At 38.8% G+C, this 27112-nt stretch overlaps 1 protein-coding gene across 7 annotated transcripts in view; it reads left to right on the top strand.

Annotated features, from left to right (window-relative positions):
• Nucleotides 1-27112, top strand: part of SDCCAG8 (serologically defined colon cancer antigen 8) — a 243569-nt gene that overhangs the window by 165185 nt on the left and 51272 nt on the right. For 6 of the 7 annotated variants that reach the window (XM_018060258.1, XM_013970102.2, XM_005690561.3 and 3 more), the window contains one exon: nucleotides 8873-9004. In XM_018060258.1, coding sequence (XP_017915747.1) covers nucleotides 8873-9004 — 132 coding nt within the window. Of the gene's footprint in view, nucleotides 1-8872; nucleotides 9005-27112 lie in introns of those variants that run through there. The other variant, XM_013970103.2, reaches the window with a different exon arrangement.

The raw sequence follows: 27112 nt of genomic DNA, 5'->3' as shown, positions 1-27112 counted from the left end.
AATAATCTGGCCTAGCTTGTAGAATCCCCATCCCTGAATCTTTTGGAAAATCAGAGCACTTATGAATCCAATTCATTCTGCTCACAGGAAGGCAGAAACTCCTATAACCACCCAGAAGGTGCTCTGAGCATACACCTTCTTAGCGAATACTAATTAGATATCTTATTTGGGAAGGGAAAAGGCTCAGAGTGCCAAAACACCCAATATTTCCAGGAAATTTGACAAGGAAACCCAAATAATTTTGCCCTGGAGGAGATCCTCATATCAACAGGAAGTATTCTAACTAGAAATATTTGACTTACTTCACATAGATACAAACAAACACATTAATAATTTAAGAAAAAATTGGGCCTTAAAAGATTGTGTTAACTTAAGATTGCTTCAGGATTGATTGCTGATTAATTATCTTGCTGTCTAATTCAGGTATAATTCAGGAAATTGAAGTATATAAAAGAGGAAGAGAAGCTATATGCTTGCTTTATATTATTTAATTCTCACAACAGCTTGAGGCGTGAATTATCTTCTTTTATGGATGAGGAAACCAATACTCAGAGCATTTAAATAGCTGATAAGTAGGCACACTAGAATTCTAACTTAGATATTTCTGGTTCCAAAGCCTACGTATGACCTTTCATAAGAATAATATCTTACATCCACCACAAAAGAAAATCCAGACCAAAGTAATTAGGAGGGAAAAATTAATCTTTAAGTTTCCGTGGAGCATACTTTCATATGTGAGGGCTGACTGTGAGCCTGGGTTAACCTGTGCTGTGTGCCCTAAGGCCTTCTTTTTCCTGCTCTAGGTCTATCAGTTTACCCCGCTCTAGTGAACCTGAACCTCAGCCTCTCTTCTCTTCAACTCCTCTCACTTCTGATTCTAGGTCCTGACCACTACTTTGTAAATTGAGTGTATTCCTTTATGTCTGATACAGAGCTGGTGCTGTGCTGTGCTTAGTCGCTCAGTCATGTCTGACTCTTTGCGACGCCATGGACTGTAGCCTGCCAGGCTCCTCTGTCCATGGGGATTCTCCAGGCAAGAGTGCTGGATTGAGTTGCTGTGTCCTCCTCCAGGGGATATTCCCAGCCCAGGGATCAAACCCAGGTCTCCTGCATTGCAGGTGGATTCTTTACCATCTGATCTGGTACCCAATATATATTGAATGAATGAATGAATGAAACAAACAAGCATGGTGTTACCCTTTGTGTCATGATCTGACTCTGGTTCCACACTATTTCTTTATTGATGATGGGCAGTGTGCAGTAAAAAAAAACACTTGGGAATTCAGAAAGAATAAGGTTTGAATCTTCCGTTGCCACTTAGCTTCATAACCTTGGGTCTTTCGCTTAATTTCTCCAAACCTCAGCTTCTCCATTTGTAAAAACCTTTTAAAAACTATGATACAGGATTTTGGTGGGAATTAGAAATTTAGAGAGGGAGATATAGGTATACACATAGCACCTAACATCATGCTTGACACATAAAAATATACATTAGGTGTCACTGATGGCATCATTTTAAGGGTCTTGACTGGCAATGAGGATATCCCTTCACTAACAATTATTGCCTTTGCCAGGGTCTGAGTGCCATAATTTGCTGACAGACATAAAATCTATACCACAATGGAAAACCTTTTTGAAGGCAATGCAGGATCAGGAAATTGTAGATTTGGTTGTGTTTCAGGTCCTGCCCTGAACTTTGTCTTGTAAGTCTGAAGAGTTAAAATACGCATCTGTTGTAACTTTATAAGTTGATTCCAAACTAAAACCTACCGAATAATAAAAGCTAAACAAGTTGTAACTTATTATCTTTACAACGTTTTAGGGCCCCTAAAATTTACAAAATATATGTTTTGTGTGTCTCACAAGAAATTAGTAGATAGGATCAGTTGTGTTTGGAGGTTTCTTATTTATTTGTTTACTCTTAATTTCGCATCTCACTCTGGCTTCCTACATGAAAGACACTCCATCTTTTGATACTATCTTTGTTTTGAAAACATCTATAAAACTTGTAGGGCTCCGAGTATTTCTTTTAAAATAAAACTATGAATTTATGAAGCCCTGTAGAAGCTCTTCAGGAGTGAGCCTCTATTTACCTTCTCCTAAACTTTTGGGATAAATAATCCCCGCCCTGTGCTTTGAGATGAGGAAATCTTGAAGTTTTTTGACTTTTCTAAGCTGTTGTCCTTGTGAAAGTGCCATCTCCAAAATCATTATTTAAACCATAGGGTAATTTAAATCCAGGTTTTCCTCAGAGTACCGCAGTAAAACTTTTTCCTGAAAGTAAGTGTATTTATTTCATGTTGATGAACAATTTAAACATTTTTTTTGGTCTGAGAATTTTATGTTATTCAAAATCCCATACTAAATATATGGATTCATGCCATTTATTTAAGCCTTTAAAAAAAAAAAATCATAGATCTAGTCCTTTGACTAGAGCCCCTGTAGAATCACTGGGTTAGCTGAAAATGCAGGGGAACCACTCCCAGACACTCCTACTCTCTACCCCGTCCACATGCTAAGCTGCTTTGTGAAAGCGTTTAGAAATGGTTCCTCCGCCTGTGTGTATGTTAAATGTGTTTTTTCTGAAGTAGACGTAAGTCGCATTATGGCTGTGCTTATTGCTTCTGCTGTCTGCAAGCCCTCCACAGTGACAAGCCAGTGCTTCCTACACACTATGCCTTCCGCACTGCTCGACTGGTGTCTAACCCCAGGTTTTGTGAATGGCACATCTCATTTTAAAGCTAAAAGTGAACCGCCAATTTCATGCATTTTATGTAGCTTGTTTTTGACCATCAGACAAGAACACTAATTCCTTTTTGCTTTTAATTGGCACCAGGCAGACATTCTGGCTGATTTTAGATGAAAGTCACATAAACTTTAGCTCCCTTTGTCTTTATTACCCAGGACTCTGAGAGCTTATTACAGTGATAGGCTTGTTTTCAAAGTTGGTACATGGATATATTTAAATATCTTTGGTGCAACTGTGATTTTTTTTTTTTTCTATTAAAGAGAAGGATGTGTTCCCTCTCCCAAAGCGCTTGGATGAATCAGCACTAAAATGTTTGCAGTGCAGTTTGCAGTGAAATCTACAACATGCCTTGGGAAGAGCTCAGAAAGGTTGGGCACCGGCTAGAAGGGACCCTCTGCCAGCTGCAGACTGGGGATCCAGCATGTGCTAGGTTTTCTCCTCTCAGCACTTTGGCCCCACTGAAAAGAATAAGACATAGAGCATAGAACTGTCTACGTGGTTTTGCTTCTCTTTCTTTTCTATCATTGTCACTTTCTGGGTTGCTAGGCTTGTGGATTGATGTCTAACAGTACCCACTGTGTATTTGTGATTTGCGTTTTGTAATTAAGAGGAACAATGGGAGTCCATTGGGTCTCGTTATATATAATGGTTGGTTTAATTTGTTTCACTTCTATCTTGTTAATTGTAAATTGATCATTAAGATTTGAATTCTAATCTGTCACCAGGGTTGTGGGTTTTGAGGCTAAAGCAATGATCCTGGTTTTAATCACTGATGATGAGAAACAAATTTTACAATTTTGGTACATATTGCAGTTCATATATTTTAACACTGTATTTTATGGTGTTATAAATATTGTTAAATGACTTTTAGTGTAGTTTTACTGTGTGGACTATAATGTATAAATTATATTACTGTTTTGGCAACAGTAGGTATCCAACTGTGTGAGTTTAATTGAAGTAAAGAACACACACCCGGTTGAACTATTTTTTTTTTCCGTGCATGTTTAGATGATGTTAGTTTGGGATGCTACAAAATTATATTATACAGGAAGAAACTGATATTGGCCTCTGTTAATTATTACCAAAAGTTGAATGAGTCTCTAAAAGAATAAAAAATTAAGGGGTCATGTTTTTCCTTAAAAAGCAATCACTGTAATACTAATTATAGTAGTAAAATATTATACTTCATGCAAATGTAATTACACAATATAACTGCTATATAAAAATGCAGAGAGAAGTTCATGCTTCCGTAAAGCCAGAAATTACCTAAATTTTCTATGAAAATGGATTAGAGTCAATTTTCTTTTTATATGACGCTAGGATAGTCATGCCACAAATGTAATCTCAAGCTAACATAGGAGCTCATAAGTTTACTCTAAACTTTGCAAATGGCTAGTTCTTTCAATATGTCATGGACTAAAGACAGATAAAAGATAATGAGCATATACACGTACCAAATTTTTATTGAACATTGGAAGTTGGTAGGCAAATTACTACTCTAAACAAACAAGAAAACATACACATAAAATATGCAAAGCAGAAAAATACTGTAGAAATAAAATACCTGATAGTAATATGTACTTTACAATTAACATCTGTATTTTTGAAATTATATACATAAAATAAACTCAATATCAGGCACTTATTTTCCTGTGACATTACCATCCAGCTAACTATTATTAACTTTGGACGTATTTCTTTTTAGTCCTTTTCCATGTGTAGGTATATGTGTATGTTACCATACATTTTTATTATGACATCATAGTGTGTGTGTGTGTGTGTATAGTTGCATCTTGCTTTTTTATTTGATATTATCTAATGTATACTTTTCTACATCAGTAAATACTGTGGAAACATAGTTTCAACTGAATCATTTGTGTGCATAGTAATTCATCATAATTTTAAAGTATTTTTAAATGTAATGAATAATCTAATAATAATTTTATACCTAAATCTGAATTTTTTCATGCTCTTTTTAGTTGAGATGTCTGAAAGGAGGATTGCTGGTCCAAGACTATGCACCCTTTTAAGGCTGTTAATGTGCATGACCTTGCTTAAGTACTACGCTAAATTCTGCTCAGTATATCTATGTGCATACCAGTATGTGACAAAAAGAAGTCAGAGATTTTTATAAAAAGAAGTGAGAGGCAGTGTTGCACAGTGGGTGGGGCAACCCCTTTAGAGTTGGCCCGAACAGTGTTTGTGTCTGGGCTTGGCTAATAACCATTTGGGTGACCTTAGGCAAATCATTAAATTTCATATTTACCCCACAGAGAAAAGGGAATAAACAGTTATCTTGTAGGATTAATTGAGATCATAATGTGAAGGATGAATTCCGCAACCTGGTATAGTATAGGCATAGAATAAATGTTTGACTTTTATTAAAGCCAAATTTATCTGCTTTTATTAGGCATTTCTTTGAATAATAGGGAAATTGAATATTTTCTAAATGTTTCTAGACCATTTATGTTTATTCTTCTGTGAGTATTTTCCATATCCTTTGTGCTTTTTTAATTGGAATTTTGATGAAGAGTGGGGAATAGTGATTTATTATATAATGCTTCTAATATTCATTCATCTCATTTTCTACATCCCCCCCTTTTTTTTAACTTTGGAAAATTTGTCCCCACTTCTTTTTGTTTCTTAACAATCTTTTCAGAATCAAAGTGACTTTGTTTTTTGTCTTAAATACATGTTCACTGTAAAAATTCAGAAAATAAAGAAAAAGGAAAAAAGAAATTTCTAATCTGGACACCAAGAGATATTATTTTTTATTTTATAAGATAGAATTACTTTATGCTGATTTTTAATATTTTCCTTTTTTACCAATATGTCATGTTTTAGGTCAATATATAACGCCAGTAGATAGCCATATTATCAGAACAGCATCTTGATAGTTCTTTTTTCATGTAATGTAACTAATCATCTGTTGATACATTTCTGGGTTAAGTTTTATTATATTAGGTTGCAGAACAAGGTTGCATCTAGAAACAGGGTTACAAGGAACATTCTCATGAAAACATGTTATTTGTGTATAAAAGCTTTATATTTTTATATTGTAAAATCCATGCTTCCTTCCTGGTTTTTCTTTTAGTGACTGGTTTTTTTTTTTTTTTTTTTTTTTTTTTTCTGGGAAAGTACCTGAGAATAGATAAACGTTCTTCTGCATTTTTTTCTAATCTGGTTTAAGGGTATTTTTGGTCCTTTAGGAATTTTAGTGCATAGTGCATATTGTGATAGAAAATGCTAACCTTGGAAGAATACTAAATTAACAGCTTTATATAACTGCTTCTAAATTCTTTTATATTATATGCTATTTTGAAAGGAAAAGGAGAGACAAGTGATTATTTACTTATTTAGACATTTCAAATATAAGCAAGTATAAGTAAATTGTTATTAGAAAAAGTAAATGTAGATTGAGTTCCTGATCTGAGCTTGAAAATGAGATAATCCTTGCCCTCATGCGTAATCTAGCAAGAAGGATAAGGCAGAGAGCACAGTTCATGGGAATAAATTATAAGTTAATGTATGCATAAAAGCTAGAGGTTTCAAACACCATGCTGACATATTGAGAACTGCACGTATTAATCAGAACAAGCTTCCTTTGTGATGAAACTTGAACCAAAGTAAAAACAAAATGAGGAATGAGTTGAACTCAAGTGAGAAATTGCTTTTTTCCATGTGAAGCAGTTTGGTCCTTGAAGTAAACTCCCTTAGCAAATCCCAGTCTTTTCCAGGAAAAAAAAAAAAAAGAAAATTAGAAAGGCTACTGCTCCTAATGGAGGAATTCTTTCTTTGGAGGGAAGTAATTTTACATCAAGTGTCTTATGGGTTGGCCAAAAAGTTTGTTTGGGTTTTTCCAAACGAGCCTTTTGGCCAACTCTATATTTAAACTTCAAGAAACAAACCAGTTGTTAACTACTCATATTTTAATATGCAAGAGTTTTAAGCTTTCAGTTCTAACCTATGAGGCAGTGCAGTATGAGGAAACGGTGTAGTGAGAAGTAATGTTTAATTAAAGCAAAAGCAAGGATATAATTTTTCTTGGATAGATGTCTTTCTTATCTTCAGATTTTGAGACTTGAAATAGCCAGCCAAGGCACAGAAGAGGTAGCATATCTCCTGACAGACATCAACCATCATCAAAGTAGATATCTGTAATCCCAAATGAAATTGGTGAAGACTAAAAGAAAATTGCGGAAATGGTACCTGACTTAGCAAATGGAGGAAGAGGAACCTTAAATGTCTGCAGACGAGGTTACTTGTATGTGAGGCAAGCTGATCTGCTCTGAGGATCCCAGAAAACCTTAGAAGGCAGGAGTGGAACATAGGACTGAAACCAAAGTTGAAAATTCTGCCTGCCACCCCATGCAGCCAGGGGACCATCACTCCTCCACCCAGAAAATTATGGGCTTCCTCTCTGAAGAGATTAAACCAGCAAGCACTGGTTTAAATAGCTGTACTAAAGTTAGAACAGAGGAATTAATTGAAAGTCTATATTCTGAAGGAAACTTGAGTTTGATCTCTGAGTGGGGACAATCTCCTGGAGTAGGAAATGGCAACCCACTCCAGTATTCTTACCTGGAGAATCCCAGGGATAGAGGAGCCTGGAGGCCCACAGTCCACGTAGTCTCAAAGCATCTGACAAGACTGAGTGACTGAGTACATACAAGCATGCTTGTATTCTGAAAGGTGAGAACACCAGCCGTCTGTTTCCAATCAGCTCCTAGACCGCTGATGGTTAGTGTTGTACACAACAGGTAGAAAACTGGAGAATCCTTCCTTTGAGAAACAGAATGGCCACAGGGGAAAGAATTACAGATACAGATACTATTGGGAATCTCCCATCAGAAAAGATGGCTCACCGCTCAATCACTCCACACTAATGCCCATTCATTTAGGGAAAATATGTATGTATATGCATGCTCAATCGTGTTCAACTCTTTGCGACCCCATAGACTGTAGCCCATTAGGCACCTTTGTCCATGAAATTTTCCAGGTAAGAATACTGGAGTGGGTTGCCATTTCCTTCTCTGGGAGATCTTCCCAACCCAGAGATCGAACTCACGTCTTTTGTGTCTCCTGCATTGGCAGGAAGATTCTTTACCACTCATGCCACTTGCTGCTGCTACTGCTGCTAAGTTGCTTCAGTCGTGTCCGACTCTGTGCGACCCCAGAGATGGCAGCCTACCAGGCTCTTCTGTCCCTGGGATTCTCCAGGCAAGAACACTGGAGTGGGTTGCCATTTCCTTCTCCAGTGCATGAAAGTGAAAAGTGAAAGTGAAGTCGCCTTGTTAGCGACCCCATGGACTGCAGCCTACCAGGCTCCTCCGTCCATGGGATTTTCCAGGCAAGAGTACTGGAGTGGGCTGCATTGCATGTACACATGTATAGGATACTTCTTAGATAACAAGGACTGATATTTAAGTAGTTGTTATAACAGAAAACTGGTACTGCTTTAACTACAATTGAAATAGTAATTACATTGACAATCTAGACATAGGGTCAGGGAGCAGAGAACCACCATTTAAAAAAACTACATTATTTTAATCTTGTGCCATTAAATTAGTTATGTCAGTTAAAAGAAACAACTCTTTTTCATAGAAACTAGGCCCGGGGTTGTTCCTATAACAGCATGATAGCTTGCCTGTAATAGGTACTCAATAAATATTTGGTAACTTAATGTAGTCTTTTTAAAAATGGGATTTGATTATTATTTTTGCCTTGTACCTTGAAAAATCTCTCTATTAGAGCAAGTTGTTATTCTTTTATGTGCTACCACTTGAGTTTCTGCAGCGTGTATATCCGTCTACTAGACATTCTGTAATTTCTGCAATATTTTATTTTACATAAAATAATTTTATTGACCCATGTTTAAGTGTAGAGTTCAAGGAAATGATGAGGTTATACAATAAAAACATGCTATGGTAATAAAAACCTTTAACATCTGTTATTTCTGTTTGAAAGGGGACTTCCCTCATGGCTTAGACGGTGAAGCATCTGCCTACAATGCGGGAGACCCGGGTTCAATCCCTGGGTCGGGACGATCCCCTGGAGAAGGAAATGGCAAGCCACTCCAGTATTCTTGCTTAACATCTGTTATTTCTGTTTACATCTCTTTAGATCTGAAATAGCTCAGCTCAGTCAAGAAAAGAGGTATACATATGACAAACTGGAAAAGTTACAGAGAAGAAATGATGAATTAGAGGAGCAGTGTGTCCAGCATGGGAGACTACACGAGATAATGAAGCAAAGGTAATAAATACTTTATCATCAACTAATGTGCCACATAGTGAATGTGTTTGGTTCAGAAACAGAATGGGAATTGCTCTGGAATAAATAAATAGAAGTCATGGTTACTGTGGTACTCAAGGAGCATGCTCAAAATCTAATACTTTATATATTTATATTGTCTCAATTTAGGTTGTGCTTATTATACACACAGAGGAGAGCACACTCCCTCTCTACTATTCTCTAAAGGCACAGAAGTATATTTAATATAGAATACTGTAGGAAGACTGTCTACCTTTGAGGTGGACTTGGTAAAGTAATATGCAGAAATTTCAAAACTTCTCTTCTAGAAATTAGGTTTTGTATGTTTTTTGTAAGATAAAGCATGTAATAACCTAAGAAAATAAGGTGTCTTAATCAGAGATAGTTGTTATTGTTGTTTAGTCGCTAAGTTGTGTCCAAGTCTTTTGCGACCCCATGGACTTAGCCCACCAGGCTCCTCTGTACATGGAATTTCCCAGGTAAGAACACTGGAGCAGATTGCCTTTTCATTCTCCAGGGGATCTTCCTGACCTCAGGATCAAACCCACATCTTCTCCACTGGCAGGCAGATTCTTTACTACTGAGCTACCAGGAAAGCAAATATATATTTATTTCAAATTAAATGCTTTTAGTTAAAATTCCCCTCTTAATCATATTATATAGAATAATGAAATAATTTTAAAATTTCTAAGGGGTTTCAAAAAACTATGTACTTCTGTGAAGGGGATTTTTAGAATCAAAATAAATCTGGAGATACTAAAGCAGACACAGAGGCAGTGTAGGTGTCCTGAGTGTAGAGGAAGGTTGGGACATCAAGCATTGATCAGGAACTAATTTTGGACAGGAAAGAGTTACTTCCTACACTGCTGTATGTGTGGTTGAAAAGAGCATGTGAACTGTTGAGTGCAGGTTTATGGATATGGTGCTGGTAAAGTAAGCTGAAGCCAGAATTTGTTTGTTGTGTATTTATTCGTCAACTATTTTGTACCAAGTCACTGTAGTTGGCCAGGTGATAGAAAAATAAAAAGGGTCTTCACCTCTGCCTCTTTCCCACAGTTGCAGGCTCCCCCTCTATTTGAGCTGGTCAAGGATGTATGAGCCCAGAGTCCAGGGCAGCTGTGATGCCACCTGCCATCTGGGGGAGGTGACTTGTGGCTGACCTGTGCCTCCTGAAACCCCAGAAGCAGAAAGGAGGGATGTTCTGGAGGACAGCCACCCTTGGCAGCCTGAGCAGGAGTTGGTGGCCTGGAGGGTTGTTTTCATTTGTTTGTTTTGATCTCCTGTTTTCTTGGTTTTGCATAAACTAAAAGTTTGTTGATATTAAATCTGGGATGTATAGTGATCAAACTTTCCCCATTCCCAAGGTAATTTCTTGACTTGATCTTTCCTCATTAAGAAGAGTAATCAAAATATGCCCCAAAGTTCCCGGGGTAGTGATGGTCAGAAAAACTGACGGAAAATTATAGGTCATTTCTGCAGTTCTTATGGACAGTGTCAAAATCTATTAAGTGAATGTTTTAGAAGTACTGCAGGGTGGGTTTTAGAAGTCAAACAGCTTCCTGAGAACGCCGATGCATATTTCACGGGCCTCCACGCCTCGCAGAGCTCCTATGATGCTGCACAAGCACCAGTAGCTTGGCTTCCCATGATCTAGGGGAAGGACGTTTAGTTCATATTGCATTACCAGTGTTGCACTTGACTTCATCTTGCTCTTCAAATACTGCTCTTCTTAATTTTGGCTATAAAATAATCTGTTTAGTTTCACGATAATTGATTTCACTTGTTGTGAGTTGTTTGCTAACCTCTTATAATGCAATGCTTCATATTTGCAACAGCAGTGTATTATTTTCTCAAGAAATATGCTTCATGTACTGTATGAGTTGTAATTCAGAAGTGAATCATCCGTCATCTCTTTTGCTAAAGCAAATGTATGTATAATCCCCACCTCCTATCTGTCCATCACCACCACCAGTTTTCTTTAGAGAAGTACTCCTTTGGTGATGAACTGCTTGGGAATCTGTGTGTTTAAATAACTGACAACATACTTTTAAAAGTAAATTAGCATAATTGCTGTGTTATTTTAGATTTATATGCCATTATCTTTTTTTTACTTTTTTTTTGGTAATAATTTTTTTTTCCTTTATTTTAATTTACAATACTGTATTGGTTTTGCCATACATTGACATGAATCAACCACGGGTGTACATGCGTTCCCAAACATGAACCCCCCACCCACCTCCCTCCCCATAATGTCTCTCTGGGTCATCCCCGTGCACCAGCCCCAAACATGCTGTATCCTGCGTCGGACATAGACTGGCGATTCGATTCTTACATGATAGTATACATGTTACAATGCCATTCTCCCAAATCATCCCACCCTCTCCCTCTCCCTCTGAGTCCAAAAGTCCGTTATACACATCTGTGTCTTTTTTGCTGTCTTGTATATGCCATTATTTTATAATATCAAATTGTAATCACTGGTATGTAGTCCATATGTTTCTAGGAAAGAAGCTCATTTCAACTCTGTTTTGAAATGTTTCTTTGTTATCACTAGCTTTCATTTTGCTAGACCATGGATTAGGTAGCCTGCCTCCCCTAAGGGGTCTAAAGACAAACAATCTGAGAATATTGTGTAGAGGGAAAAAGGAAGCTACACAAACCAGAAACAGCTTAGAAAGTGTGACCCTTCCCCGCCCCCCAGATTGTACCAAATTTATGTCAATTGGGGTCAGCAAGCAATTTCTTTAAAATCCAATTATTCTATGCATTCTTGGCAAATCCCTAAGCGGACTGGAAGGCATTTTCAGTCACATTTTATTGGGAACACCTGAAATCAGATGCTTTCCCTCAGTAACAGAGGAAGTTCTAGCTATAGGAGTTAGATTTTGATCTGAGGGTGGATAAATTATATAAAGCAGGCTGTGCAGTTGCTATAGCTAGAACAAAACAGACAGTATCATAACTGATCACCCGGGAGAAAATTAAATGAGAAATGTACCCAACAAAAGAGAAGGAGGGAAATGGCAGACTTTCTGGTATAACTGATGCTTAGAATAGGCCCAATATCCAAGGAAAGGGAAATAACTCTTTCACTTATTTGTGTGTGCATGCATGTGCAGTCATGTCTCACTCTTTGCAACCCTTTGGACTGTAACCTGCCAGGCTCCTCTGTCCATGGGATTTTTCAGGCAAAAATAGAGTGGGGCTCAGTCAGTTCCAGCTTTTTGTGACCTGTGGACTATAGCCTGCCAAGCTCCTCTGTCCATGGAATTCTCCTGGCAGGAACACTGGAGTAGGTTGTCAAATATTTATTGAGCGCTTATTATATAGCACTGATGTGCTTGGATAAATCTGCTTGTCCTGAGGACATCCTGCCCTTATGGAGCTTCCATTCGTTTAACTACATTCTGGTTCTAGTCCTATGCTTTTTAAGACCTAAAACTGAAAGTAGAGAAACAGTATTGTTGACCTAAAACAATAAAACAGCCAGTTATTTTACTAACAAAATAGGTTAAGTTGAGAACAGCAAGGATATACAATTCAGAACATGTAATCTGCCGCACACCACAGGCAAGTCCAAATAACAAAGGAGAAGAATGTTCTTTTCTAGAAAAGGAGTTGGTGGAGCTGTTATTAAACAGAGTTCATTAGAGGAAACTGGGAATTTGAACTAGTGGCTTTTCATTGGCTGAGTTGTGATAGTCTCTAAAGGGCCAGGTTGTTGCCTGGCAAGGAGTCTTTTTTTTTTTTTTCTTTCTTTCTTTCTTTCGTTCTCTTGCTCGGTTAAAGTAGTAACCTTATACTTGAGTGGTGGGGCTACTGGCCTCCCAACTCCATTTTAAATAAGATTTCAATTTACTAATTTTCACAGTATGTACAGTGGTTAAGAGCATGCACCCTAGAAGAAGGCTTTCTTCCTAGATGTGAGGTCAAAAGCAAATTCCTTAAATCATAAATTTAATCTTTCTTATTTCCTCACTTTATCACTTTCATTATCTGAGAAACGCTACCTTATAAGGCTGTGATAATGGCCTAAAACAACCCCTGAAAACTCTTTAGAACAGTGTCTGTGTCCACAACGAATGTTTCCCACTATTAACCATTCCGCATCCTTCATTCAGCATCCTTACCAACTCCTTAACATATACACCAGGTTCTGTTCTAGATTTTGGACATCCAACAGAAACTTGAGAGGCAAAAGTTCTAGAAGGTAGTTTATTTACATTATGGGTTAAATAGGCTATTGTGAAAGCAGTCTGTAAAACAAAATACCATGTTTACATGATGTTATTTCTAAGAATAAATGCCTTCTGAGTTTTCAACAGCTGATTTACAGAACAACATTTCAGACCATACTTGTGATATGCCTATGATAGTCCAAGTGTTTGTGAGCATATGAATGTATGTGTATGTTTGTTTAGAAAAAAAGAATGTATCTCCATGCTTAAGATCCCCAAAAATGTCTTCCATGTATCCAATGTAAGCCTCCCTGAGTCAATTCCTTCATTAAAGACAAATTTATCATTTTGGTTTTATCTTTTAGGTAGATTGAGAACTTTTGATTAGCATTTTTGTTATCCTAACTCTTATGATTTAAATTGTGATTTATGCTTTCAAGTTAAATACGATTCATTTTTCACTTCTGTGATCCCATTTGTTGTATTGCTTTTTAAACTTCCAGTAATTTTGAACTTTGCATGTTCAATGTGAAAACTTAAACTAGATTGCTTGGTTTGTGCAATATTTTGTATTTTCTACCTTATTAATATATCCCTGTATTTATTAACATTTATTAAGCATTGAGTGTACAAAGGCTTTGGCATAGTCAATAAAGCAGAAATAGATGTTTTTTCTGGAACTCTTGCTTCTTCAATGATCCAACGGATGTTGGCAATTTGATCTCTGGTTCCTCTGCCTTTTCTAAAACCAGCTTGAACATCTGGAAGTTCACGGTTCACGTATTGCTGAAGCCTGGCTTGAAGAATTTTAAGCATTACTTTACTAGCATGTGAGATGAGTGCAATTGTGTGGTAGTTTGAGCATTCTTTGGCATTACCTTTCTTTGAGATTGGAATGAAAACTGACCTTTTCCAGTCCTGTGGCCACTGCTAAGTTTTCCAAATTTGCTGGCATATTGAGTGCAGCACTTTCACAGCATCATCTTTCAGGATTTGAAATAGCTCAACTGGAATCCCATCACTTCCACTAGCTTTGTTCGTAGTGATGCTTCCTAAGGCCCACTTGACTTCACATTCCAGGATGTCTGGCTCTAGGTGAGTGATCACAACATCGTGATTATCTGGGTTGTGAAGATCTTTTTTGTACAATTCTTCCATGTATTCTTGCCACCTCTTCTTAATATCTTCTGCTTCTGTTAGGTCCATACTATTTCTGTCCTTTATCGAGCCCATCTTTGCATGAAATGTTCCCTTGGTACCTCTAATTTTCTTGAAGAGATTTCTAGTCTTTCCCATTCTATTTTTTCCCTCTATTTCTTTGCACTGATCACTGAGAAAGGCTTTCTTATCTCTCCTTGCTGTTCTTTGGAACTCTGCATTCAAATGGGTATACCTTTCCTTTCTCCTTTGCTTTTCACTTCTCTTCTTTGCCCAGCTATTTGTAAGGCCTCCTCAGACAGCCATTTTGCTTTTTTTGCATTTCTTTTTCTTGGGGATGGCCTTGATCCCTGTCTGCTGTACAGTGTCACGAACCTCCATCCATAGTTCATCAAGCACTCTGTCTATCACATCTAGTCCCTTAAATCTATTTCTCATTTCCACTGTATTGTCATAGGGAATTTGATTTAGGTCATATCTGAATGGTCTAGTGGTTTTCTCCACTTTCTTCAATTTCAGTCTGAATTTGGCAATAAGGAGTTCATGATCTGAGCCAGTCAGCTCCCAGTCTTATTTTTGCTGACTGTATAGAGCTTCTCCATCTTTGGCTGCAAAGAATATAATCAATCTGATTTCGGTGTTGACCATCTGGTGATGTCCATGTGTAGAGTCTTCTCTTGTGGAAAATTCTGAAAGAAATGGGCATACCACACCACCTGACCTGCCTTTTGAGAAACCTGTATGCAGGTCAGAAGCAACTGTTAGAACTGGACATGGAACAACAGACTGGTTCCAAATAGAAAAAGGAGTAGATCAAGGCTGTATATTGTCACCTTGCTTATTTAACTTATATGCAGAGTACATCATGAGAAACTCTGGGCTGGAGGAAGCACAAGCTGAAATCAAGATTGCTGGGAAACATATCAATAACCTCAGATATGCAGATGACACCACCCTTATGGCAGAAAGTGAAGAAGAACTAAAGAGCCTTTGATGAAAGTGAAAGAGGAGAGCGGAAAAGTTGGCTTAAAGCTCAACATTTAGAAAACTAAGATCATGGCATCCAGTCCCATCACTTCATGGCAAATAGATGGGGAAACAGTGGAAACAGTGGCTGACTTTATTTTTCTGGGCTCCAAAATCACTGCAGATGGTGACTGCAGCAATGAAATTAAAAGACGCTTACTCCTTGGAAGGAAATTTATGACCAACCTAGATAGCATATTAAAAAGCACAGACGTTACTTTGCTAACAAAGGTCCATCAAGTCAAGGCTATGGCTTTTCCAGTGGTCATATATGGATGTGAGAGTTGGAATATAAAGAAAGCTGAGCACTGAAGAATTGATGCTTTTAAACTGTGGTGTTGGAGAAGACTCTTGAGAGTCGCTTGGACTGCAAGGAGATCCAACCAGTCCATCCTAAAGGAGATCAGTCCTGGGTGTTCATTGGAAAGACTGATGTTGAAGCTGAAACTCCAATACTTTGGCCACCTGATGTGAATAGGTGACTCATTTGAAAAGACCCTGATGCTGGGAAAGTTTGAGGGCAACAGGAGAAGGGGACGACAGAGGATGAGATGGTTGGATGGCATCACTGACTCGATGGACATGGGTTTGGGTAGACTCTGGGAGTTGATGATGAACAGGGAGGCCTGACGTGCTGTGGTTGATGGGGTCACAAAGAGTTGGATACGACTGAGCAAATGAACTGAACTGAACTGAGCATACAAAAGAAAAAAGGCATGATCTCTACCCTTAAGGAGTTTTCAATTCTGCCAGGAGCACAAGGTAATCACAGGGGTGTAACATACTATGATGAGAGTGAATCAGGATGTTCTGGGTCCCACCAGACTGGCAGCCAATTCAGGTTTAGAGACCCCACTGTACAATTCCTTAGAGAAATAATACCTAACTGAATCCTGAGAAGTAGAAGTAATCTTAACAGAGAAAAAAGGAATAACTGTTTGAAGGTCCTGAGAGTCAACGAAGACACGGCCTCTTCAATAGCTTCACGATGGCTTTAAGAAGGGAGATTGACAGTAGACGAGGTGAGGCAGTGCGCGGGAGTTAGATCTTCCCGTCCCACTTTCTCTCTCTCCCTCTTCGGGGATTCCAGTTGTACATTGCTCAGATCATCTGATGTCCCATAGTTCTTAGATGCACCATTTGAGTCTCTTCTCTGCGCACACTACCCCCTGCCTCCCCCCCAACTCCTTTCTCTCTCCTTTGTGTTTAGTTTGGATAATGCCTATTGGCCAATCTCAGACTTCATGATTTTCCTTCCCTGTGTTGAATCCATTCTGTTCATAGGCCCATCAAAGAAATTCTGTAGTGTTGATGCTGGGTTTCTGTTTGTTTTTTATTTCTGGTCTTTTCCATTTGACTCTCATTGTGGTTTTGTGATGGGCACTAGGATGAGGATGGGGTTTTCTGATGCTTCCTTGGGTCAGGGAAGGGGGTGTTGGTCACTAAGTTGTGTCCAACTCTTATGACACCATGGACTATAGCCTGCCAGGCTCCTCTGTCCATGGGATTCTCTAGGCAAGAATACTGGAGTGGGTTGCCATTTCCTTCTCCAGGGGATCTTCCTGACCCAGGAATCGAGCCTGGGTCTCCTGCGCAGCAGGCAGAGTCTTTACCAGCTGAGCTACAAGGGAAGCCTGATGCCTCCTCAGGGTCAGAGGCAATTGTGTGCTTGAGCTGATTGTTAAATTTTTATAAATGTGTGAGTCATCTGACATCATGCTGGTAGTTTTGAATTGGCCAAGGTAGAAATGTTTACCTGGTGGCTCAGCAGTAAAGAATCCTCCTGCAATGTGGGAGATGAAGGAGACACGGGCTCTATCCCTGGGTTGGAAGATCCCCTGGAGAAGGAAATGGCAACCCGTTCCAGCATTCTTGCCTGGGAAAATCTCATGGATAGAGGACCCAGGCAGGCTACAGTCCACAGAATTGCAAAAGAGTCAGACACGACTTAGCACATACACAGATACACCCAGAGAAGGAGTCACATCACAGAAATGAGCAGACACCACAAATCAGGACTTTGTTTTCCCCCTGAGAGCTGGATTTCAAACATCTACCATCATATTGATGATGGATTTTGCTTTGGCCTGTTCCTCAGTGAAAGCTTAGCTATTCCTAGGGCCAGGTAAAGAGGCTTCCACCCCTCCCAGGAGAAGATGGCTTTTGCTTCTAATATTTCCCTGGAGGCACTGAACCCTCTCCTGGGAAGGTTTCTTTTCACTTCCCCAGAGGCTTGAGGCTTTTGCTTCATATGAAAAACTGGAGTCCAGTATGTGGGCAGGGGGCAGGGTTTTTTCTTGTGCCCTGCACGGTATGGGTACATGTCTTCTCTCCTGCTCCCAGTCTTTCTTGTGAGCATCCAGTGGAAAGAAGCCTCTGGAAAAGTGCTAAAGAATGAATGTGAACTCTTCTTGTCCTCTTGTGTCTGGGGCTCCCAGGAGTTCTAGACAATAACACTAGATGATCACCCTCTTAAAAACTGGTTAAAATGTTGCCTGCTTTCACCTTCCCTCCTTTTATAGTGGCCGTTTCTCTTCCCGTGCTCTGTCAAAGGTAAAACAATTCAAGTGTTTCTGCCTCTTCTCAGAGAGGCACACTGCTTTTTGGAATTTAGTTCACCTACTTATTGTCCAACCTCAGCTCTCTGACTGGCTCAAGAATAAATATGGCTTTGTTGATTATCTGACTTTTTTCTCTCATTGTTAGGGTGGGAGTAACATTTTTGTGTGTGTCACTTTCTGCGTATTAAGAGGGCTGGTAGAGAATCCACCTGCCAATGCAGGAGACACAGGCTCAATCCCTGGGTCAGGAAGATCTCCTGGAAGAGGAAATGGCAGCCCACTTCAGTATACTTGCCCAGAAAATCCCGAGAACAGAGGAACCTGGTGGGCCACAGTCCATGGGGTCACAAAGAGTCAGACACAACTCAGTGACTAAACAACAACATATTTGGAGAAAGTGAGACTCTCAGAAATTAGACCTGGAAGGGCCTTTCTCTTGAGTCATGTACAAATGCTTGAAACTTATCCTGGGCACCATGAGGAACAGCTGAAGGATTTTAAGCAGGTAGGAGAGTGAGGATTGGAATTTCTGTGATGTTAGCCTTTTAAACATTGTGATATTTATCTCCTTCTTGGTGAGCTAGAATGGCTTCTTCAAAGCTTTCTGCTTATCATTTCCCATCTGATTTCTGAGTTTATTGACTTTTTCACCAGTCATTTTTCTTACATTATCAGACTACTTACATTTCCATGACTTAGTATATCTTTTCATACCTGTTTTTGGATGTTTTAATTAACTGGGTAATTTCAACTATGACTTCGCCAATACGTTCACTTCTGCTGTCCCAAAACTTGAGCAAGGATTAAATGCTAATATATATTTTAGTTGAAACCTAGGACAGTGAGAGTGAGGGAAAGGAAGGAAGGTGAGGCATGGAAGAATGCAAAATCATGTAAGGTGATGTTACTATACCAGCAACTGCCTTATAATAAGCCACAGAGTCACAGTCACACAGGCTGTTTCTGGGCAGGCTGTACAGAGAAACTGTTCCTCCAAATAGCTCACTGGAAGGAGGAAAGGAGAGGGAATTTATCTGTCCCACTTTCATCTCATGTTTCCCATGGGTCCAGAATTTTCCTCATGGGAGGCAAGTCCCCTATACTTCATATTACATTTATCAGTCCTTTTAGCTATTGTTTCAGAAGTCAAATCCTAAATTCTAGAAGTTGGCATGTCATTGGATTCTCAAGTGACAGGAGGAACCTGAGACTTGAGTTATATGTAGTGAGCCTTGGGTGGCAGAACCAAGAGGGTTCCAGGAATTCAAATAACTCAGTAGCCGTAGCAAGGGATTGAGCCCAGGAAAGGATGGCCCTGAGCGAATCTGATATATCTGTTACGGAGAACGTTAGTAACAGTAAATAACGTCAACCTCAAGGCCAGCCCTTGAGAAAACCTTCATCGTGTGCATTTCCAGTCACTTCAACTGCGTCACTTCTATTCACTTCCAGAGCCATCAGTTACCATTCTCTGGTTATGAGCATTCTTGCAACTGTGTCTGTGTTACATGCCTCTCATTTCCTCTGCTTCATTCTCCTCGTGGAAACTCTGCCTTGGCTTCTGCTCTCCAAGCAAGCCTGGGCTTCACATTTCCACTGGATGCGTAAGAGGCCCCTCAGTACATGCTAACTGACACACAAACCAGAGACAGCTGCTCCATCCTCTCCAGGATCTTGGAGCAATTAGTATTCGTTTCTACTTCTTCAGGTTCTTTTATTTTCCCCATTTGTGCTACTTATTGCAAGCAGCCCTCATGTCTTCTGTGGAAACCCAGCAAATTATAAGGAAAAGAACCCTGGATAAGAAGCAAAAGCTCAGGGTTTGTGGGCCAGCCATGTCACCTGACAATGTATGATCATGGCCAAGCCAAATAAATTCTCTCAGCTTCAATTTATTCATCCATAAAATGAGGGTTGAATACTATGCAGATTAGTAATGAGGATCTAATCAGAATGTAGATGTGAAAATATTTGGAAATCATAAGCACTATATATAGTACAGTATTGGTACAGTCAACTGTGTATGCATGCTCTTTGTGCCCAACTTTTTGCAACCCCATGGACTGTAGCCTGTCAGGCTCCTTGGTCCTTGGAATTTTCCAGGCAACAATATTGGAGTGGGTTGCCATTTCTTCCTCTAGGGGATCTTCCTGCCCCAGGGATCAAACCCACATCTCTTGTGTCTCCTGCATTGGCAGGCAGATTCTTTACCACTGTGCCACCTGCGAAACCCAGTCAACTGTCTTGTAATCATAGTATTATGAAATCACAGTGTTTTTTAGGTAGATGGGACTGTGATCTCTAACACAGCACTGCATTTTTATAATGAAAGAATCTGTAGCAGAGAGGCATTGAGTAATTGAAGCATCAGATCAATTCTATAAGATAATATTGTTCAGTCACTAACTCATATCTGACTCTTTGCAGTCCCATGGACTGCAGTATACCAGGGTTCCCTGTTCTTCACTATCTCCCAGAGTTTGCTCAAACTCACGTCTACTGAGTCAGTGATGCCATCCAACCATCTCATCCATCTCACTGAGATAATACTCATCTCCTATATTTTTCGAGGGGGAGACTGAGTCTCCAAGAGATTATGTGACTTATCCTCAGACACTTCACTAATATGTTGCATCTCCAGTCTGAAAATGCAAGGTTGTCTAATGCTGGAGCCCGTGTTCCCATCAGTGTGCTTCAGTACCTCTGCAAGTTTCCCCGGGAAGCCAGCGTCTGAGCTGGCCCTGGGCTCCAGGTCTCCAGAGTCCCAGGTCACAGAAGCCCCGCAGCAGATTTTCCCATTCTAAGTCATGAGTGACAGTGTGGCGTCTGAGAGTCAACGTCTCCACTAGTGGCTTTTCAGGCTCATGTGCTTTAGAAATCTCCCCAGGTTATGGCAAGACTAAATGAGCTTTGAAGAAGATTCTTAAATTACTAATAGAGCATGTGGTACATAGTGGTTAAAAACATGCAGTTTCTGGAGCTTCTTGCCTGGATTCTAAGCCCAGCCCCACCAAGGAACAGGCTGTGGATGTTAGGCAGGTCTCCTCATTTCTTGGTGATTCAGTCTCCTCAGGTGTAAAAGGAGGGAAAATAGTTCCCATTGCCTAGGGTTATTCTGAGATTGAAGTGAGCTTAGTGTCTGCTAGTCACATAGGAAACAATGTATACTTTTGTTAAATAATAAGCTCTTGGATTTTATTTTGCAATTCAGACTTAATAGCTATCATCATTAAATAAAACAAAACAGAAACACACAATATTCATAGCAGGTCTTCCTTTAAAATAAAATAAGCTGCACTGATAGCTAGGACTGCAAAAATAGCTCACTCTTCTCTGAGAAAACTCTCTGTTTTAGGCTGCTTTAGTGGAATTTTGTTCGGAGGCAGACCTTTGCCACATGACCTGGGAGGGGCCGTCCCTACAGAGCCCATGACCTCTCAACTCAAAGAAGAGCTGCCGGGTTTTCAGCTCTGACCAGCTGGGCACTTGGAGCTGAGGCTGCATTTGCAGCCCTGTAGGTAGTATTCCTCTTCGTGTTCTTTTAGTTCTTTCATGTTGCTCTGAAGATCAACATCTAGAATCAATAGCACCGTAACTGTGGGAGTCCATGTGGTTTTTGACATTTCTTTGATCATTTTGAACAAAATAACTTCTAAGGTGATTACATAAGGAGTATAATGCCTTCAGTCCTTTTTAAAGTGTTTTCCTTTGTTTAGTTAAACATTTCAAGAGTGGGGCTGAGGAGGGCAATTTCATGCGTTTTTTTGTTTGTTTGTTTTTTGCCATGTATAACATGCAGACTGCTGGGGATGGAAATTTAGTAAGACTAGAGAGAAAATTTGGTTTTATAGTATCTTGATGATAGTGGTATTTTCTGGGTTTTTGTTTTCTGTAGAGTAATTGGTTTTAAAAATTACTAGTACATGAAATTGTATGTGTGTGTGTCTGTGGATGTCTGTGTGTGTCTGTATGTGTCAATAGGGGCAGAACCATTTTCTCAATATTGCCTATGGAAAATATGCAGCAATTTAAAGAGCATATATTTTTAAAGTATTTTGCAGAAATACAGAAAAGCAGCATTAAAGTGTCTTTTGAATCACTCATTTCCTTTTAATGCAAATTTTAATGTATATATGTTAGGCAAATGTCATTAAAAGAAAGGTGACATCCATGTAGCTGATGCATTGCTGACTCTGACTGCTAAGTGAAGCTTGACCAATGCCCTGCAAATGTGGGGCCAGGGTGGTAGATGGGTATTGAGGCTCCAAACGTGCAGGTCATGCTGAGCTGTTCTCTAACTTGCAAGTGCTGCTTATCTGCTGCTTCTTCATCATCTCTTCTGTGCCTGATACTGAGCTATAGCTTTGGCTGTGTAGTAAGAAGTTCATCATATTATACCCAGGGGTGATTTTTATACCTAGCAACAGTGTTTCTTAAGGCTGAGGGTGTAAGAAAAAGATCTTATAAAGCTGACAGTTTGGGGCAGATATGTATCTATACCTCCAGCACAACTGGTTGTAATTTAACTGTGAAAATGTTGCAGCTGTCTAGGTAGCAAACTGGATGAGGTCTGCCTATGATTTTAAGTGTGGAGTGTACGTATTTGGCCTCATAGACACTAAATTTATAAATGGAGAAATGTCAAGAAGTGACTGTGTGGCATACTGCTGAGATGTGTCTGCCTACAGCCAACTTCCTGGGGCGGCCTCCTCTCAGACGCCCAAGGTTCACATTCAAGTGTGTCGTAGTGCCCGGTGATCCAGTACTGCTAGGTCCTCTGCTGGTGCTACCTTCAGGACAAAGCCTTGATTTTTCATGGATGGTCTAATCTGTAGAAGGAAAACCATTAAAAAAAAAAAAAAGTATATCCATAAAAGTCCTTTCTACTAATAGGGCAATGAGTCCTTTCTACTCATCTTTTTTTCAGAGAGAGAGACCAAATTATAGCCTCGCTATTCAGAGTCTTCTAACACTGAAAATCAACAGCTGATTTCCTCTTCATGGCGAATAGCTTACTAACTGTTCTGGACCACTTTAGGATTAATTCTTGCAACCAAGCAGTCCCTCCTGATTTATATAAATGTTTGGCTGTGTACCTCCACAGTTAGAGCTATTAGAGTTTTTTGATGATTTGTTTGGCGCATGTCCAGCAAAGTAGTCCATTAAAATTCAAATGCTTTCCCAATAATTGAGACAATCAATTTACATTAAACAAGACACAATTATAATTTCATGTACAATTTAAATTCTATAGAAAATAATCTGTGTGCAATAAAGAAGGACACTTATTTTGATGCAAAGGGATGTTTTTATAGTCAGCATAAACAGATCATTCAAATTTTCAAAATAGTTCCCTCATTATCTGTGGAGTAGAGGAACTCTATTGTGTTTTATGTTGATGTAGAGACAAGCTAGCTGCATGTTTAGTGGGCACTGTGACTTTCTCTCAGTGGCAGTGGAATTTAAAGGGTTGAGGTAGATAGGTACTTGCTTGAGCTATTAGTGTGTCTTGAAATTGCTCTCATAAAGAGAGCATACAAAGAGCAGGCATGTTGAGTGAGTCCATTGCCCTTGTGCCAGCAGTAGCAGAATGCGCGTCATGCATCTATCTTTACCTTTCTGCAGCAGACCAGGTATCTATTGCTCTGCCAGGACTGAATATTAGGTCCTAAGAAAATCATTCAGTGAAATTTGGGAAGGATGTATATGATGGGCAATGAATGTTCCCATGATTGTGTACCTTTGTGCTGAAAAGTTCCTGGAAAACCTGTAAACCCTAAGCAAGTAGGCTCACAGACAGCCAGACTCCATGAACATGCCCAAATCCTCCGAGACTCATTTTTAAGCTCTCAGTAAGACTGGTATTATTGGTCTGGAAATCTAGAACACTGGAGAAATCTTATTAGGAAGAATACAGTAAAAATAATGACAAGATAGGAAACAAATCCTGTCAGAGCCCGAGAATATATTTGGCTTCTGCTCGCTGTGTCTGTCTGTTTCTATAAACGGTCCAGAATAGAAACCGGATGTTTAAAATCTCTCTCCCTTTCACATGCTCTCCTCCCCCTCCTGTCTTCCTTCCTCTTCAGCATTAGTAGACTTACTATTTTTATTATTTTCTTATTTACATTCCTATTTTCAATATTTGCCATTTGTGTGGATAACACATTAATTCTTAATAAAATATTTTATATTCTTAGAATAGCTGAATCATAAAAGAAAACTTGAAATTGATATAGACTCCCGAAGGAACATATAAACTGAATATTACAGTTTCTTTTCCCACTCACAAATGGCAAATGGTTATTTTAAAAGATGATGTGTACACAGATTTAAATCTCTTATCTTTGTATATGAGTCTAGTTTGTATTATTTTTGTTGCACAAAAATTGATTCAGGCATCATTCTAATTAAAATGAAAGAAATACTAAAACAATATGTTAGGCAGAACTCTCTAGCAATTTTCTTTTTATCTAGAAACACATTTTTGACAAGACTCACTGCTGTTAAAGAAATTCAGTTTTGATATAAATTGAGTCTTGAGCTTAATTTTTCATTTTAGTTCTGTTGCAGAACTAATGAGTTTAAAGAAGGCAGCATTTGTTTCTTTCGGTGTTTTATTTTTTTCCAGTCAGTGATTGTGGTTTTGCATTTGTCAAATTAAAATTAACACTGGGAATTACTGAAACAAGTTTACAGTACATGCTATTCCCAGAACTATAGCTTTGCAGTCCACTTTGGAAATATCAATTAATAAGGATAGTTTCTGCTAAAGTTTTTTATTATAGAGAGCATGGATACTTGAAGTATAACATCTTAAAGGCATTTCCCCCATTCTCAAATTATAAGGATGTTAATTATTAATTTTATATTGGCAACTTAGATCTTATTTGAATAAATTTGTATTTTCTTTTTTGTAATTAAAACTTCTAAAAATTCTAAATAATATTTGTTTTCTCAAGTAACTTTATTTACTTACTCTTGACATTAACAAAGAATTTATGTATCTTTTCCCAAATATTAGTTATATTCCAAATAAAGATTAACAGATGTTTTGAAGAACTCTGCTTGTTCTTCAAAATTTGGGCTGACTTGCATAGAATGGCATTTTAAATAAGCAGAAGAGACCTGAAAGATTATCCAGTCCAACTCCTTCTCTTATAACCTACCTCTCATCCTCCATCCCTACAAGGACGGAGGACACTTTATAGATGAGGAAGGTGGCCCAGAGAGATAGTGATTTCTAAGACTACAGTCCAGGTAACGACTAGAATCTATGTTTTCTGCTTCTGTGTGTTCTGCTGTACCCTCTCAGTAATTTATGTGTTCCCAGAAGTAAGGCAATGGCTTAGTACTAAAAATCAAAAGGAAAATACTAAGTGCAGATAAACAGATGTTGGCAGAAAGTGGCTCATCCAGTAAGCTGGAGACCAGAAGTTGGATGCTTAATTGAAAAGTCAGGAAGTCATAGCAAGTGACACTATGTTTAGGCCAAGACATCTTCTTCGTGTATGAACTGCCCTATTTGGAGTTCCATATCATTTCCCTGGATAAATCATACCAAAATTGCCTCTTTTGATTCACCCAATTTTGACTTCACTGAAACAACTGAGGACATAAAGATACTTGAGAAGCAACTTCCATGCAGAATTTGCTATTTTAATGACCCTCTTGCTCCCCTACCTTGTCTTTTACATTTATTTCGTGCACACTGAATTTGACCGGCTTCTTTTAAACTCAGCTTTGTTGATTCCTTCTAAATCATTCTACTTTGTTTTCATAGAATCAGCAAACTCGTTTTTTAATAATCATATTTCTGAGTTCACTAGACGTTAAGTTATACCTATGTTAGCAGCATGTACAGACTTGGGAAGAAACACAACAGACTTTGGGGAATATAACACAACTGGTGAGAACACAAACACCCAGTTGTACAGTAGGGTAGGAGCCAATGGCCATGAGTACTGAGGGAGCCCTGGACATCATTCAGTACATTTAATAGAGAGGAAGGGAGAGTGTTGGTTCATCAGGTGGTCAGGGTAAGTGGCCTTCCATTCAGAGAGTTTCTGCTATACTTTGGAAGGAACAACTAGAGTCAGACAAGTGAAGACATACACCAGACTAGTCTTATAGGAGAAGCTGCATTGCATTCTTCATGCACAGTTTTCCCCTTTGTATTAATACCAAAGAAGAGGCAACCAACCTGGAGGCAGAAGAAAGTTAACTTTCTTTGCTCCCTTTTTGCTTTCTCTTCCCCCTGAGTCTTAGGCCAGCTTCACATTGCCCAAAAGATGGGCAAATGGAGCACTCTTATACTCAGTGAATGTTCCACAACTTCTTGGCAGTAAAAGCAGTGGCCACTGTTTAGCCTAGAGAATTAGCCCTTATGTACAGATTTTCAAGTGATTTGCTACTCACTTGGGGATCCTTGGGGATGTAGCCCTGCTTTCTTTAGGGAACTGATCTACTCTCTCTGTATAAAATCCTGGAAGAATTACTCTCCTAGGAAGTTGCACAGCTGAAAATAACAAGTGATTTCAAAATTGGTTTCAATAAATTTTTTATTAAGAACCTATGTCTGGTTTTTAAAGGGTACTATGAATGCAGTAAGTCTCATTCCTAAATAATGAATGAACAAATCAACAAGTAATTAACAACTATCCTTTTTCTAAATTGGGTTATGAATGTAATCCTTCAGCTTCTCCTTTTGTCGATTTTTTTTGGTTTGTGCATCCATTCCACTTTCCTTTCCTAATTAAATCAGTCTTTATCAAGATGATGATTATATTACACATCCACTTCACAAAACACACAGATGTGCTATGTAACTGCCTCTTCACTCCCTTGCTACATTTGTTGCAGCACAGAGGGATAGGGCAGCATTTTTCAATATGTTTTCTATGGACAATCAGTCGTACAAAATGGTTTTTGAAAAAAGGAATGCTGTATGTTTTAGTCTGGGATATATTGCAAGGACTCTTTTTTCTCTGAAAAGTCAAAATACACATTAGTGTATTAAAAAGTCTTCATAAATCTGAGAAATTATTAATCATTTTTAAAGTTTAAGTTGGTTTAAAATAATATTATAAATTAAAATACTTTGCCAAAATTTAAAACTGCAGATGGGGGTTTGAGGGTGTGGCATAAACTGCTCTGTAGGGCTGTTT

This window comes from Capra hircus, chromosome 16 (assembly GCF_001704415.2).
Source record: "Capra hircus breed San Clemente chromosome 16, ASM170441v1, whole genome shotgun sequence".
Classification (NCBI taxonomy): Eukaryota; Metazoa; Chordata; class Mammalia; order Artiodactyla; family Bovidae; genus Capra; species Capra hircus.
This window is presented reverse-complemented; position numbering and strand designations above follow the sequence as displayed.